Source organism: Protopterus annectens, chromosome 2.part2 (assembly GCF_019279795.1).
Source record: "Protopterus annectens isolate FY-2018-M chromosome 2.part2, PAN1.0, whole genome shotgun sequence".
NCBI classification, from domain to species: domain Eukaryota; kingdom Metazoa; phylum Chordata; order Ceratodontiformes; family Protopteridae; genus Protopterus; species Protopterus annectens.
In genome coordinates this window covers 686366113-686383659 of record NC_056730.1, presented here as the reverse complement: position 1 = coordinate 686383659, position 17547 = coordinate 686366113, and the positions used below count along the sequence as shown (strand labels likewise).

Genomic DNA, 17547 nt, shown 5'->3' with positions numbered 1-17547 from the left:
TGTCAGTAGAGGGAGAGCAGGGTTTAAGCTTTAGAAGAAGAGATCTGATGTATGAGGTAGGGAATGAGTGTAAAGAGAATGTAGTTTTATTACTAGACTAGATTTAAATTTTACATTTTAAATCTAGTCAATTTCCTTTCCAAAGGCGAGAATCAAACCTTGTACCTTGTGTTTGTGAGTTGAACACCATAACAACATACCTCTCAAACTCTTAGCACATAAAATCTTTCAAAGCCTAACAGAATGAGGGGACAAAAGCCCAAATATAGCGACAATTTTAAATATTGCTCTTATAAACTTATAGCTCTTATAAAATTGATAGAATAGCAGGATTTGCCTTAACATGCATTTCTCTGAAGGATATATGAAGTCTAAAGCACAAATGTGTACTATTATTTACTGACTTCAATCCTCAGATCATCCCTTTGATTTGCCAGAAAATCACTAATTTTATGAGGAACAGATCAAAAATATGAGGCAAAAATCTGAACATTCTGGGAAAATATGTACAGTTCAGAGCTATGCTTAACAAATACCGACCCTACGCCTGAAAAAAGTATGGGCCCAGAGGCCTCAAACTCACATACCTACCAGTACACCACACCGGTCCGAAAAGTAATCCTAGACTAACTGCCCTTGTGGGTAATTTCATTAGCTAATTTCCATCAAAAGTGAGGCTCAAACTCTCTAATATGTGTTTGTGAGATAAACATTTTAACCATTATGCCGACTCCAGAATTAAGCTCTTTACATTGTGGCTGTAAGGTAAACACTTTAACCATTTACCAACACCCCAATCCCCAAAAAGGCAAAACTTGTAAATGTTGCAACTGTCAATGCTACAGGAGACATTCAATAAGAAGATTTAAGTCCATCTCAAACATCAACAACCTGTTGCTAGCAGAATAGAATTTCAGAAACATGAGAGTGTCTTTCTGAATTTTAAAGTGTAATTTGTTTTGATATATAGTTTAAAAACATTTTGTATATGTGTGTGTGCATACGTGCACGTTTATACTTCAAATCATCTGAACACCCAAATGTCAACATCATTAATGCTGGCACCAAAAAAAAAAAAATATATATATATATATATATATATATATATATATATATATATATATATATATATATATACATATTTGGTTCCACTTTGAATCATCAAAAGCTTGAAACATCGAAATTCTGATCATCGAGACCAGAACATCGAGTTTCAAACCATCGAAGATTCAAAGGGAATGTAAAAAAAAGAATAAAACCTCTAAAAACTATTTTATGCAGGGGGGATTCACCCTATGTAAAAGTCATTATAGTGAACTGCAGATCCTTTGAGACATAACTTCTAAAATGTGCCTCCCGTATTTCCTGCTAATTAAATATTATGACTCCAGCATCACACAATACTAGGGATAGGGCATATTCCCAAATCCCAGTAATGAAGAGTTCTTGCACAAATGTCAGTCAGCTGTTGTGTTGACCAAACAGCTGTCAGCTGTACAGAAAATCAAACTAAATAATGACTGCCGTATGTACATCTGTCTGTATCTCTCTCTCTCTTTATATATACACATATATATATATATATATATATATATATATATATATATATATATATATATATTGTAGCCTTTCTTGACCTTTTTGCAGGGGGAGACCATGGTGGTACTTGTACTACTATTAGGGTAAATTTGATTATGGCATTGGGAAGTTTCCCCGACTCTTTTTGATAGATGCCATGGGGTCTTTTTCTTCCACATGAACTACCACCAGTTCAAGCAGATGAGTCTGCAGTTTAGAATGTCATGTGTTATTCCACTCTTCTATTTCCATAGGTAGAATTACTTGTAAACGCTATCTGTATTTTAAACCATTCTGGCCCATAGTCTTGTAGCTTAATTCACAGATGTGGCAGAACTGTGTTCTCCTGTGCGAAGGCCTTATTCATTTGTTTGTGTCTGTTGTTGTGGTTATTCATTTATTATTGCATTATTCCATAAACAGTGTTACTGGTAAATTGCTGCATAGCCTGATGCCTTAAACTGTAGTAGAAGGTCAATAGTGACAGAATTGTGTGTGCCCCATTTTGTTTGAGTGCTTTTATATTCTGATTACCTTTTACTTGCTTAAAGTTGCATTCTGTGCCTACCCCATCCTCCACTAACATGTGGAACTAAAGTTTCCGAAAGACCTCTAATATTGCCTTTATTTGATTGTATGACTCTCTAGCTAGGCCCCTATTTCCAACACAGAGCTACCCCCACCCAGGGTGTTTTATCCAAGACTTGGAGAGTTGTAGAACTGTGAGTAATTAGCTTTTCAAAAGAAAAAGAAGGAATGAAAGAGAGGGAATTAACATTTTAATTAGTTCAAATCTGCTAAAATATTTGAGTTGCACTTAGTGACCTTTTTGGTAATAATAGCTTGTACTTTTCTGATCTGCTCGATATGTTTTCATTCTTAAGTTTGTTCTGGCACCTTAGTCTTGTACTTTTACTGGCAATTGCAGGGAGATTGTATTTCTGCATTATTCCAGCCTTCTATTTCTACAAGTAGAATTACTTGTAAAAGCTATCCATTTGTATTTTAAACCCTGCTGGCCCATAGTCTTGTAGTTTAATTCATAGTTGTGGCAGAACTGTGCACTCCCACAAGATTCTGAACCTTAGTCATTTATTATTGCTTTTTCCATAAAAAGAGTTACTGGTAATTTTCTGCTTAGGCTGGTGCCTTAAACTGTAGTAGAAGATCAACAGTGAGAGAATTTTCTCTGCTCCAGTTTGTGTTTCAGTGCTTTTATGTTCTTACTTTTTACATGCCTAAAGTTGCATTCCGTCTATCTCATCTCTCACTAACACATTACACTAAAGCGTCTGAAAGAGCTCCAATATTGACATTATTTGATTCAATGCCTCTCTAGCTTGCTTGTTTTTCATCACCCTCCCACCCTTACTGCTGTTGTTGTTTTGTAATAAGGCTATGTCTCTGGCCTACATCCCCAGTGATAAGCTGATTTCCAAAATCCCCACTTCCCCTCTTTCATTGCTATATACTGTTGTATAACCTATATATTTACTCTTCCCACTCATTGTTTTCCATAGATCCATGATACTGAGTGCCCACCCAGCAAACCAGTATTGCTTGTGATTAAACCTTCTTTATTACATATTGTCTCGTGCTTATTTTACAGGAACTTTGCAAAGCTTGGAATCCTAGCCTGCATTCCAGATGTATTTTACTTGTATCTAGTGCCACCCAGAAAAAGTTAAGCACCTTTGATTGTTAAATCACCCTTAAGTTATTTTGAGTATTTGTAAAAAAAATGATGTTCCTCTCACTGTTACTGCTGTAAGGCTGTCTTGAAATTGTCTTCAGCAAGGGATTTTCAGCTAGTTCCTTAAGTGGTCTGTGATTTTTACATTAGGAGGACTGGGTTTATTCATCTTGGGCAGGAGGTGTTTGCCTTGACTATCTGAGGTGGGAAACACACAAATGACTCAGAGCATACTTCCTTTACTGGCCAGAGGACTCATTAACTAGATTTCTGTTTTATTTGTGCTGCTATAAGTTTTGCACATTTGCGTGGGTTAGCATTGACCTGTACAGTAGCAAATACCTAGAAAGAATGGTTCATAAAACTGTACCCTGTACAGCAGCAATATAGAGCAAATGGCTTCTGTACCAACAAGCTTAGAACAGCTAGTTGGGATTCAAGTGGCAGTACCTAGAAATTTAACTGAATTCAGTACTGTGTAAACATTAAAGGAAGTGGAATTCACTACTGTTCAAATGACTAAAACTTTATCTACCCCCATAGTGCCTTTTTAGGCAATGCCAAATTGACAAACCTACTGCCATAGCAAAATCAACTCAACTGAACCTCAAGGTGTTACTGCTCAGTGGCAGGTGCATAAACAAAAAAAAAATACACTCCCTCCAAGCCCTCCTCACAATCAAGAATATAGACATTTGTGCAGTTACCAAGATGTTGTTTAATGCAGCAGTGAGTACCTCAGCAGTGCAAGCTTTCAGTGCCTTCTACACTTTTAGACCAATAGCTACACAGAAAAGGGTTAAAGGAGGAGCTGTCTCAATGTACATAAATAACAAGCCTACTTCTGGGGTGGTCAAATGGGATGATGTGCTGGAGTTCCTCCATATGCAGATTACTATAGACAAAATCCCAAAAAGCTCAAAATGCATACTTGGACCTACTGGACACACTTACCATCTAACCTATCACCCTACTCATGGGAAACTTTAATTACCCCTCTGTAGACTGGGAATCTTACATGGCCTCAGATCTCCAGGCACAGAGATTCTTGGACTTTGTAAATACAAACAACCTTGACCAAGTAATTAATATGCCCAGTAGAGGCTCCAACATACTGGACCTCATGCTTACAAATATGGGAGAATGTTGAACCCTCTTCATTGTCTCATCTTCCCTGGTAAGATCCAACCATAGGGCTGTTTCCTTCAAAATTAAAATTACCTCCATAATCCCATTAAAATTAATAACAGTTAGGAACTATTCCAATGCAAATTACTTTTATTAAGTAATGGATTGTCAAAATTCAATCCCACTGCAAACCCGAAGAACACAGCGACCTATGCTGAATTGCTCCCAGGAACTTTGTACAACAATATCAATGGCTGCATAGAGGCTGCTGTACCTACTGGAAGTAAGACCAGGACTAGCCCTAGAGCAAACTATCCAAGTGGCTTGCCAAATTAAACAGGACATGCAACAAAAGGAGAAAAAATATGTAAAAAATAAGAAAAGATAATTCCCGTAAAGATAGAAACTTTCATCAAAGTAAATAGGCAACTAAGAGGGATAATTAGGTCACACAGACTCAACTTTGAGGTTAAGATAACCTCCCAAGTAAAATATAGCCATACAGCCTTCTACAGCTATGTAAGAAACCTCAAGGGGAGCATACAGCAATGTGTTGAACTGGTGGTCAATAGTGCCACGTTCACTGAGTCTGGCGATATAGCAAACCTGTTAGTAGACAAATTCAAGTTCAGCTTAATTCCTCCTTTCACTGCCGACTTTCCCTCAAAAATACCCTTAACATAACCCCTCCAGCTATAACTAGGGAGTATGTACCAGCTGCACTTACTACCAAGAGTACTGCCTCAATGGGCCCTGATAAAAATAGTCTAAAATATGACTTATCGGGACCCCTGGAATTGTTATTTAACTGTAGTCTTAAAACAGGCTTTGTGCCATGTGAATGGAGGAATGCAAAGGTCATCCACTTCATAAAGGAGGACCTTCAATAGATTGTGGAAACTACAGACCCATTAGTTTGACTAGTCTTGTTTACAAAGCCATGGAATCAGTTGTCATGGATATTATCAACAAAGACATCGAAGACCTGCAGACACTGGATCAATCACAGTTTGCTTTTTCAAAGAAAGGTCATGCTTAATGAATCTGATGGACTTCTTTGAAAAGGTCACTAAGACAATGTATGAGAGGAAAACAGTGCATACTGCCTATCTAGATCTGGCTAAGCCATTTGATACAATATCCCACTTGGGCTTTGTCAATAAACTTGTGGAACTAAGTATAAATCCCTTTATAACATGCTAGATAGCTAGCTGACTCACTGATTTGACACAAGGTTAGATGCAGTGAGACCACCTTAACAAAGAAGCCAGTTCTCAGTAGAGTTCCCCAGGGCAGGGCTCTGTGTTGAGTCTACTCCTGTTTGGCATCTATTTCTTGGATGTTAAAACCAGTGTGAAACGTCTTTGTCTGATCAAGTTTGCAGATGATTGCAAACTGGGAGCAGTCACTGAATCCCATCAAAATGAGAACACCCTTCAGGAACGTCTAATACAGACAAACGCTCAGTGCCAAAGTCATGGCTTAAATCTCAGAACCAAGAAATGCATTATAGGACATTTTAGAAAGTCTACCACCTCAGATAATTACATCATCAATAAAACACCCTTAAAAGTTGATTCACTAGTCAGGGATCTGGGAACTGATGTAGATAATAACCTAGCCTTTTACCAGCATATGCCCAATGTGGTAAGAAAATGCTTATAAGCAAGGGCATGGTATCTTGGTTTAGAGAGGGCACTGTACTCAGTCCTCATCAGACCTATCAAAGAGTATAATGCCTCCTTTGGTATGTACCTGACCAGGCACATGCAGCAACTGGAACATCCAACAGGTTCCTTATGAAAAGAATACAGGGAGTAATCACAATGTTCTATGCTGATCACCTCAAAATCCTGTCTCTTTACTCAGTAGCATACAGACCTCTGAGACATGATCTTTGCCTGACATGCAGAGCTTCCCTGGACCCAGTTTTGATGAACCTTTTGCACATCCACAAAACAAACCGCATAAGAGCTACTTGATTAAAAGACCTAACTTTGCTTGCAAGATAAATAGGACACATTGGAGAGATAAACAGTTTTCTCAGAGAATTCCTATTCTTTGGGACAGGCTTCCATGTCTAGCTTGGACTAATGGATGGATAATCAGAAATTCACCCTTGGTCTGGCTTCTATGTCTCTGATGGACAGTAGCAGTCAGTAAATAACCACCTATATAAATCAAATTTGTGGGTCACATTTGGGTTGCATGCCTAGGCTTATAAGGGCCCTAGTGGTCATCAGCCTGGTAGACGTCTATGAAGCTATGAACCTATAAACCTATGAACAAAAGGACTGCATCCCCATTGCAGCACTGCAGTGTGATTATGTGTGTGTTTATGTGCAAGTGCCATGTGTGTGTGTGTGTGTGTGTGTGTGTGTGTGTGTGTGTGTGTGTGTGTGTGTGTGTGTGTGTGTGTGTGTGTGTGTGTGTGTGTGTGTGTGTGTGTGTGTGTGTGTGTGCGTGTATTTGTTGTTTAAAGGCTAATAAAACATAAGGCTATCACTATTAAGCTGCACAGAAGTACACCACACCTCCCTGTGTAATAGATACTGTTATGGTTTGCTGTATCAGCTCTTCTAACCCTTAATTAACTTGTTTATAACAAATGTGACTTCTATACTATATATTTTTAGTCTAAGTGCAGTTCCTTGTGATTATAAAAACGTTATATACTTATGTTTTAGTTGTACTTAACTTGGAAACATACTAATTCTTCTAAATAGTAATTTCCATAATTTTAGTTGCAGCAGAGACGACACTATTGAACTGCTGAGTCAGAAAAAGGCAATTTCATAGGATAATACAATATATTTCTTTAAACATTACTGTTTAGAAAGTGAGAAGACAAATGAAGCCTTGCTTTTCCAATATTACAGGAAATTAACTTAGGAAACAAACAGGCTGAATATTTCTGAAGAATTCTATAACATTAAGTGATTTGCCCATTACACAATCTGATTTTTTTAAAGATTTGAACTTAATTTTTGGGATCATAGTGCTGTAATCATTAGATCACATTGCCTACTTGCACAGAAAAGGGTGAGGCTTTTAGGCGTGTAGATTCCTTGTAAACATCATTTGCACACTGATACCAGTAATTGTTCATTTTATGTCGGCTCATTCTTCTGGGAGTTCCATATGAGCCGAACCATTGATGAGATAGCTAAAAATAACTGTTTAGCAGCAATAATCACAGTAAATGTATCTATTGCTTACTTATTTGTTTTCCTTCCTATTTAGAAAGTCCATCTCCAACTATGTCTGACAATGGATTTCTCTTCGAGACGGCTGGTAAGTTTATCACTGTATGCGTTTTGGGAATTGTTTAAACCCCAGGCAGGTTACTCTCCTTTTAAGACATAGATGAATATAACAAAATCAGCATGAAACAGTTGTCTTTCTGTAAGGTAAATGAGTACATACATTTTCTCCTTATTGATTTTATGCAGTTAGTAGTGTGCTATGTTTTATTTTTTTTATTATATTGCTACATATTTATAATGTTTTATTTCTTTTTAATATGGATATGATTTGCAAGTTTTGTGAATCTATTCATTTGGCTTTTAAAAATGCATAATATTATATTTTACTGATTCAGTTTATAGTTGATCCTGTCTGATCATTCTTAATTAGCACTTATAAAACAGGTTAAGAATTACACTGATACCTGAAATACGCATTCTCACTTGCTTAAAGCTGATAGAGCAGTAAGAGATATACCTTTGTAAAGACCTTAATGGCACATTTTGGCAGTGATGGATCATTATAAAGGTTTAATTTGCATTTTCTTCATACTACATGAGTATTTAGACATTATTACAATAATCAGAATCTTTATGTAGGTGTGGAGGAAGCATTAACATGGGAATTTGTATATACAGATGCCACTCATACACAAACACACACACACACACACACACACACACACACACACACACACACACACACACACACACACACACACACACAAACACAAGCACACACACACACACACACACACACACACACACACACACACACACACACACACACACACACACACTAGTTATTTTTATTGTGCAGCAGTACATTGAACACATTTAGGAATGTTTCTCTTCATCAAATAAGCAATTCATCAGTAAGTGCTATTTTAGGAACGTGTTTTATTAATAGTAGGAAATATTGTACAGCACATACATTACTTTTAGTGTTACTGCTGCTAGTGTGTTCTGCAACAGTATGTGTAGTTCAAAAGAGTTGGACTTTTTTGGTATCACTACCGGTACTGTGCAGTCTCTGACTGTATGCCAGCCGTAATGCAGTGTTAGAGGGCCTTTCACTTTTTTTCATGGTAGTGTGACCAGAGAGTTTATAAGCTAACAGTGTGATGAGTGGTCATAGCTCTCCATATGACATCTTAATGTTAGTGTGTAACATGTACAGAAATCATTAGTTTATAGGTTTTGGTTTGTGCATTGAATTGCTGGTTTGCTTTCTCTGATAAGTTTGTACTTGATATTTTAGCAATATTCCACGACTGCATGTAGGTAATACAGGGTTTACCCATGGTTGGCATGTTTTGATCATGAGAGCAAAGCCCAAGTGATTAAATAAAGCTAACTATGGGTAAAGTCTGTATTATCCACACTTAGGAGTGGACTATGGCTGTGATACACTGCCATTATTTAAGGAAAAAAGTCTTCACTTTTCTAAATAATGTCATTGTATAGCAGACATTACCATTCTTCCAGCTTCTGATAATCATGGGTATGCAAGATGTGTGGATTTAAAAAAAAGTCAATCCTGCTCAGCAGAACAAGAAATACACTTGAAAATATTGCAATCAGAAATGCACTGTGTCATAATTCATGTAACTACAACCTTATAGACACTGTTTTCTGAGGGCTGAAGCCTAGAAAGACTCTTCACACTATATAGGTTTTCTTAATTGTACTATGGCCTAAAGCAACGATGGCACCTACTTTAGAAGTTTGAGAACAGCAGTCAATCTCAGCTGATATCACTACTGTATTCTCCCTCAGGATTAGAATACTTGTTCTGGAACTTCTACCTACTGTCCTGTTAGCACTTAAAGTACAATTCTACCTCCTCCATATGTTTATATCACCATTAACCTTCACCTGTTCCCATTAATGGTTTGCAAGTGTGATTATAGGTTCATAGGTGTTTACTAGTATTTACTAGGCTAACAAACACATGGGCCTTTTTAAGCCTTGCCATGCATCCCAAATCTTTGACAAATTATGGCATCTTTGATAAGTTTAAATATGGGCTTGGAAGATGAAACATTTGCAAGCAGGGGCCTGTGACAGGAATAATTTACAAGCTGCCTTTGTCCAATAGAGACATAGGTGCCAAACCAGGAATACATTTCCTGTTCCCCATCCAATCGTCCAAGCTACTTTTGAATTGGATTAGGGAGGAACTCTGCTTCACATAGATAGGGAGCCTGTTCCAGAGACAGTGTAGTCTCTGGGATACATACTTGTCTATGCAGCAGGTCTTATTTATATTACAAGCAACATTTAAGTCTTTAGAGCAGGTAATTCTGGTGCTGTTTGATTTGCAGATATGCAGGAGGTCCATCAGAGTGGGGACTGAAAATACCTTCTATGCCAGCCATAGCTCTCCCCTCAACAGCCAGCAGGAGAGAGAATACAGGCAAAGGGACTTGAGGTGGTCTGCATAGAACATGTTACTTATGCCCTGTATTCTTTTAGTGAGAAACATCTGTGGATGTTCCAGTTGTTGTATATGCCTGGTTAGGTACATATCAAATGGGGCATTGTACTCAATGATAGGTCTTATGAATGCCAAATAGAGTGAAACAGTGACTTCCTTGGACCTAGATGCCATAACTTTGTTTATAAGTTGCGCAACATAGAATCATTTCCTCACTACTGTGGACATGTGATGGTAAAAGCTAGATTACTGCCTATGTGTGTCACCAAGTCCCTGACCTCTAGGTCAACTCTTAGGTGTCAATATAATAATTACCAGGGGTGGATGACTTCCCAAAGGATACTATTATACATTTCTTGGCATTTGGTTTCAGTCCATGGATTTAGTACCAGTCATTTGTCTGTATCAGACCTTCCTGGAGAACATTTGTGTTTGTGTGGCATTCAGTGACAGCTCCTAATTTGCAATCAACTTCAAATTTAGTCAGCTAGAGGCCATTGACATTAGCCTTGACTTCAGATAAGTAAATGGCAAGAAGGAGGTGTCCTAGGACCGATCCCTGAGGGATTCCATTTGTGACTGACCTCTTTGTAGTGGTGGACTCCCCAGGTATAACTTCCTGGGTCCTGCCTGTGATTCAGTTGGCTAACCACAAGGTGACATAAGGGTTTGTAGCTAATCTCTTGAGTTTGTCAACACTGCCCAAGTGGGGTATTGTGTCAAATGCCCTGGAAAGGTCGAGGTAGGCACTGAAAACCATTTTACCCTCATCCATTGCTTTGGTGACCTTCTCAAAGAAGTCCTCCAGGTTGAGTAGGCATGACCTACCCTTGACAAAACCAAATTGGGTTGGGTCCATTGTCTGGAGGTTTGCTATGTCATTACCAGTCATTTTCATGATAATTATTTCCCTGGCATGGTATATGAGACTAGTGAGACTTATGGGTCTGCAGTTTCCAGGATCTGTAGATGGCATACCTTTGTGCAAAGGGAGGACTATTGCTGTTCTCCATTCATGAGACATGAAGCCAGTTTGGAGGCTACAGTTAAATAGCAAATCCAGGTGGCCTGAGAGATCATGTTTCATGCCATTTAGAAGGCATCTTAGGATATTGGCAGGGCCCATTCATACAGTGTTCTTGGCCTTAGAGAGAACATTAAGGACCTGTTCCTAATGATATCAGGGGGAGTTATATTTGATGGTATTTCTTGAGGAAATGTTGAGGGGGAAGAGAGGAGTAAAGATGGAGGTGAATTTTCAGCCAGTAGGTTTGCTATATCTTTTGGCTCAGTATAGGTGGCTCTACAATGAGCGCTGCACACAACTGTGTACTGCCATTGAGGTTGAGGACATAACTAAAGAATGCCTTGTGGTTGTCCTTGGCCTGTGCGGCCAAATTTACCTCAAATTTGGCTTTAGTAGACTTTATTTGTACTCGGAGCTGTTTGTTTAGTTTGACAAATGTGCTTTTATCCTGCTGGGTGCTGCATATCCTAATTTTTGCCAGGATTTTGTGATTCCACCAGGGTGGCTTGTTTTTTGAGTTAGTTCTGCACTTCTTCCTAGTGGGTACAGCTGCCTCTATGCAGCTATTAACATGCTTGTATAGGGTTTCTCTGAACAGTTCTGCATAGGCAGTGCTCTCAGGGATTACAGGGGCTTGAGATTTTGTCAGGTTATCACTTAAGGGCAAGAAGGTAGCCTTAGAGTAGTTTGTGAATATTCCAGGGATAGCTGGGGTTCCAGGTTTTATTTCTACTTCAAAGGAGACCATGTTTTGGTCTGACCTTACCAGAGAATTACACTAGTGGGTGTGCAGCACTCTGCTATATTACTGAGGAACAGATCCAGAAAGGGTTAAACCACTGGTGAGTGTATTGACAATTTGGTCTAGGAATTTTGTGTTTACAAAATCCAGGAATCTCTGGGTCTGTACGTTTGGTGTTGTATAGAATTCCCAGTTAATAGTGGTATAATTAAAGTCATCCATTAATATGGTATTGGGTTGAATGGTGAGTTTTTCCAATAAGTTTAAATACATGGTATGGGTTTCCTGGGTCATAGAGGTGAACTTCCAAGGAAGTGGTATTGGATTTTGTCTGTGGTGATTTGAACATGGAGAAGCTCAAGTGCATTGTCCTGTTTGACTAGCCTTGAGATATATTTATTTATGATTTAAATCAAAACACCTCCACGTTTAATTCCTGTCTGTGTAGTAGCTTGTCTAAATGTGTAGAAGGCATTACAACCTTTCACTGTTGGTATGCTCTCCATGGCTTTAAACCACATCTCAGTGACCGCACAAATGTCAGCATTGTCTAGGGTGAGTAGAGCTTCTAGAGAGTGGAGTTTTTTGTTTAGACTCTTAACAGTCAACAGTAATACCTTTAGATTTTCTTGATTTTGATTTGCTATGTCAGAATACTTTCAGTTTGGTATTGCCTAAAAAGGCACTATGGGGAAGACAATGTTTTAGATAATATTCCAAAGCCTAGAGGAGAGAAGTACAGACCATCCCTGGCAAAGCAGCATGGTCTGTTGCCAGTCTCCTTCCATGCTGATAACTATTGCCCCCCCTTGGAATGACAACAGAAATTAAGCCAATTATTAAAGTCAATCGTCTTTTGTTTGCATTGTAGCATCATCCTTGGAGAAGGTAAAATGTTGCTCAATGCTAAGCTCATATCAGCATGGGACACAGATTCCAAGAGCTCCATGATGTCTCTCTTCATATAGTCTAGGAAGGTACATCTCAGGTCATTTACACCCACATGGACTATGATTGAGTCATACTGGTACTTGTGGTCCAATGACCTAAGTGTGTGAGTAATGTGGCAGATCCTAGCCTCTGATAAGCAACTGACTGTGAATTTCTGCTTACTTCTCTCACAGTGGAATCTTCAATGACCAGAATGTTAGATTGTGTGATGGATTGCCTTATGGGCTTAGAAGTACAGGCTCCGTGAGATGTGGCTGTATGTGTTGATATGGGTGTTGTTTTGAAAGAGTGAATTTGGGGCTACTGAGGATATTTGTTATGTGTACTTCATGTAGGAAGTCTTTGGGGTTTAGAAAGATTATATTTATGTGCCTCAGCATATGTGGGTCTATGTGTCTAGTTTGAATTGTGTGTGATGAGTGCAGCGTGTGTACTGCTGACAGCCTTATTGACATTAGGAGTACTTTTATATAAGAGCTTTGCCTTAAGTGACATTGTGTAAATACATCTCTCACATACCATATCAGTTTGTTTGAGAATTAACTGGTTGTCAGTAAATATGTGGCAATTTCTCCATTGCCTCAACATGCCCATATCCACCAAGCTGGTAACAGAGTAGTGGGAAAGTTCATATCCATGGCAACAGACCTTTTTTATCAATTAGACAGTTGGAGTGAGAAAATAAAGCAATGTCAGGAGTATCCAGTCTGCAACTATGGGGTCTGTGCTTGTAACTGCAAACCAGCTGTCGTGTGAGTAACTAGAGATTGGTGAAATTTTGATTGGGATTTTACAGACAAATTGTCACTCAAGGTGTCTGCATCTGTATAGGACACTGCCAAACACTTGAGGAGAAACTAATAAGTAGACCCTGATGATTAATGGATGAAGTATTTAGGCAGATATTCTGAAGAAGTTAGAAACAAATCAAGCAGTACTTACTACAAGGAAAGAATTAGCTTGTCAAGAATGATGGAAAAAGGGAGTCGTATGAATGGCTACTGACGAGTTACTACTAGTGCTGGCCTTACCACAGCTTTACTCTGATGGCACACACTGTTCCTTTGCTTCTTCTCTCACCAGAAACAAAACATTATCACCAGTTCCAAGATGAGAATTAGGCCACAGCCTGTTTGGTGATCCACAGTCTTGTCCCAGATGACCCAAGGGTTTGTAGACTTGTTGTAGCATTTTCCTGGTAGATGCCTTGAATAACAAACAGACCACTCAGGAATGTCAAGGACAGACAATCACTGTTCTACAAGAAACAATTAGGAATCAATGCACTCTGCCCCTTCTCTCACCTGAAGCAAAATATAGATCCAAATTAATGGCACTGATGAAGCAGTTGTTAGGCTTTTCAGTAATCAGTAGGCTCCAAGAAATAATGCATCTGTGCCCCTTCTCTCAGCAGGAGAAAAATAGAAGCATTAATCCCAAGATGACTACTGAGAGGCAGAATCTGGGCTCTCCAATGATTGGTGGTTTTGTAGTAGATGTTGCAGATTTTAAAGGCAAGATGGAAAAATGGGTTAATATCCTGAGAGCTGCAGTGTTTACTAAGCAGTTAGATATGAAAGAGGCTGTAACTTAAGCTTTAGCTATCTAAGTGGAAAGCCACTAATTTTAAAAGAGCAAGATAAATTGGAAGGGGGTGGGCACATTGTATTCTAGTTCTATGGATTACAGTGAGATGGCCAATAAATTTAAACAGTTGAAGGGGAGTAATTTCACAAAATTATAATTCTGTGATTACTCACAACAACCAATGAAAGGGGAGATGGAAAATTAGCATAAGGAGCAGACAACTAGAGAGACAGCTGAGATTAAAAACACAACAGTGCCAGTACGGGAAGGTGGGGAAAACTTAATGTCTGTGTGAATTACCAGAGCCACATCTGTAGTCTCTTTCCTAGTTTAAGTATACAGTTAAAACAGATTACAAGCAAAACATGGTATAAAGAAGACTAATCACAACATGTAAAATAAAACAAGGCAATAGGTAATACAAAATACAAGAAAGCAAAAACAAACTAACCTTTTCTTCACAACAAGTTGTGGCAGAGTACGGGTGAGCTTTTCTAGTAAAGCCTTGGAACGTTTTATTTTACCCCTTAAATAGAAGATTTAGTTCATAGCTCCATCCTCATTTCCCAGCTAATTAACCTTAATTAAACTGTTCTAGTTTCTGTTTGACTCACAAGGGACACAGCTGCGGTCTCTTTTCTGATGCCAAAAATTTACATATTCCATTCTTTGACCAATACCTGCTAGCACTCACATAATACAGTCTGATGGATTGTCATCAATTAGTTCACTTAAGTTTGTCATTTCTAGTAGCTATACTATACCCTAGGCAGCCACGGAGGTGTAGTGGTTAGCGTTGTCGCCTCACAGCAAGAGGTACTCTAGTTCGATCCTCGGCTGGGGTGCCTTCTGTGCAGAGTCGGCATGTCCTCCCTGTGGTCGCGTGGGTATCCTCCGGGTGCTCCGGTTTCCTCCCACATCCCAAAGACATGCTGTATGTGGATTGGACACTCTAAATTGGCCCTAGGCATGAGTGCATGTGTGTGTGTGCCTTCTGTGGAAGGTTGGGTGCTGGGCTGGCAACTCAACACTGTAAAACTCTACTGCCAATCATGACTGGACATGTGATCCACTGTGATGACCCCTAACCGTGAATAAGCCAGAAGAAGAAGAAGTAGTTATATTATACCCTGTAATACAGACATCATAGTTGCTCTTTCAAATCTCTTAAGAATTATTAGTCCAGTCATAATGCAATAATTGTCTTCAGATTAGAATTTACTATGTCCCTTGTGACAAACTTTCACTTGCAGGTCAGGGAAATTAAGAACAAAGACATGATTTTATTCAGCAATCCCTCTGCTGCATCTGCAGGTGAGCAGGATTTTTTTTTTTATTGTTGCATTACAAACTTGAGTGATATAGAATGTGTTTCTTCATTATCCCCCATAGAAGATGTATTTACAGTGTTCTGTATAGAAAGCAGTATTCACATTTTAGAAAAGGTGTACTCTGCTTCTTATCACTGATCTGAAACAATGGACCATCCTCTGCTTATAGTTTCTAGGATCTGACATATCTCACTTGTAGAGTCATCATATTTATCCTGTGGTACTAAACAATGTGAATCATATTTAATAAGCATCCCCTTGGTCATACCAATTTTAATATTAACTTGCAGACCTAGTATTCATATACTCCCCCAAACAGTGTCTCATCAGAAAACCATTCATTTGTGATCAGCATATTGCATGGACATCCTTTGAAAGAATTAATTTACCCCCAAGCTATGACAATTTCAGAGGTGGTTATAATAGTTAGGAGAGCAGAGGGTATAGCTCCCTGCATGTGGGCATGGGGACTTTGCCCATGTGAACATTCTTTTGATCTTTGCCTTTTGTGTGTGTAGCTGACTGTATAGGTTTTGTGAAATATAGCCTTTCATTTAGTGACTTACATCTGACAGACTTAATTTAAGGTTCTCAGTTTAGGTTATATGCCCTCATCCCATGGCATCCGAGGTGTTTTGGAATTTTGAGTAAAAAGCGATGCTAGCACATTATTTACTTTACCTGTGCAGTCTCTTAGCTGCATGGTATGCATGCAGCAGTAACAGGCCAGTGGACTTCTGTTACTTCTTTAGGAATGGCGCACTATCATGTTAAAACTAAAGCAAAACACTGGTTAGCCTTTCGTCACAGGATGTCTTATAATATCTCTAGGAGTACCTATGCTGCCACACTGAACATACCATACAACTTCTTAGCATAAGAAGTCTGGACACAGCCAAAAATAATGAGTTATAAAGAAAAAAAAAACAAATTTTAAATATCGCTTTTATAAACTAAGATTAACACATTAATTTTTTGTAATATATGAAGTCTGAAACTCAAATGTCTGTCAGTATTTAGTGACTTCAGTACTACTTGATTTGCTAGAAAACCACAAATTTTATGAGGAGCAGACCAAAAATATGAGGACAAATATGGACATCTCTGAAAATCTGGACTATTGAAAATTATGCTCTGGATGCAGCATTTTGCAGCAAGAAATACATGTGATTAAGTTAAGTTCCCTCTTTGCTGATGAGCTTAAAAACAAAAACAAACAAACAAACAAAAAAAAAATCAGGAATGTATTTTTGTGCCAGTGTTCAAAATATTATTTCAAGACTGAAAGAAGGATTGACGGTATCTTACGCTAGTAGGACAGATGCATTGTCTCTGCGTAAATAATCTCCACATTTTACCACACTCTAATGAGTTACAAGGGTTTGAACTAATACTTCAAACACAGCCACAGTCAGAGTTTTCCTATTTTACATCTGATCCATCTTCCACATATGAATGTGATTTGTTCAACAATCCCTGTGCTGCATCAGCAGGTGAGCAGGAATTTTGTCACCAATGAACTATAACCTCATCAGGGTTTCTTTGCCACAACACATGGGGAAGTTGGGGGGGGCAGTTTTCATTTCCCCAGATGAGTAACAAGTAGCATAGACCCATTTTATCTAATTTTGCTATGCAGTTATTTCTTTGTCTATTCTGCTTTTGAGTTTGCATATAATCTTGAGCCCAGCGATAATTTATTATCTCTACCCTTACCACATTTTTTCTTGAGCCATACTTCTAACCTACCCAGATCTCTGCAGTAGGTTACTTCTTTTGATCCTTGCATTGTACAATTTGATGATATTCTGCTTCAAACTGCAGG

The 17547-nt window shown here is 38.5% G+C and overlaps 1 protein-coding gene across 3 annotated transcripts in view; it reads left to right on the top strand.

Moving 5' to 3' along the window:
* The window catches only part of SLC4A11 (solute carrier family 4 member 11), a 1277001-nt gene that overhangs the window by 406351 nt on the left and 853103 nt on the right, over positions 1-17547 (top strand). For all 3 annotated transcript variants that reach the window (XM_044064085.1, XM_044064086.1, XM_044064087.1), the window contains exon 2: positions 7643-7693. In XM_044064085.1, coding sequence (XP_043920020.1) covers positions 7643-7693 — 51 coding nt within the window. The remainder of the gene's footprint in view (positions 1-7642; positions 7694-17547) is intronic.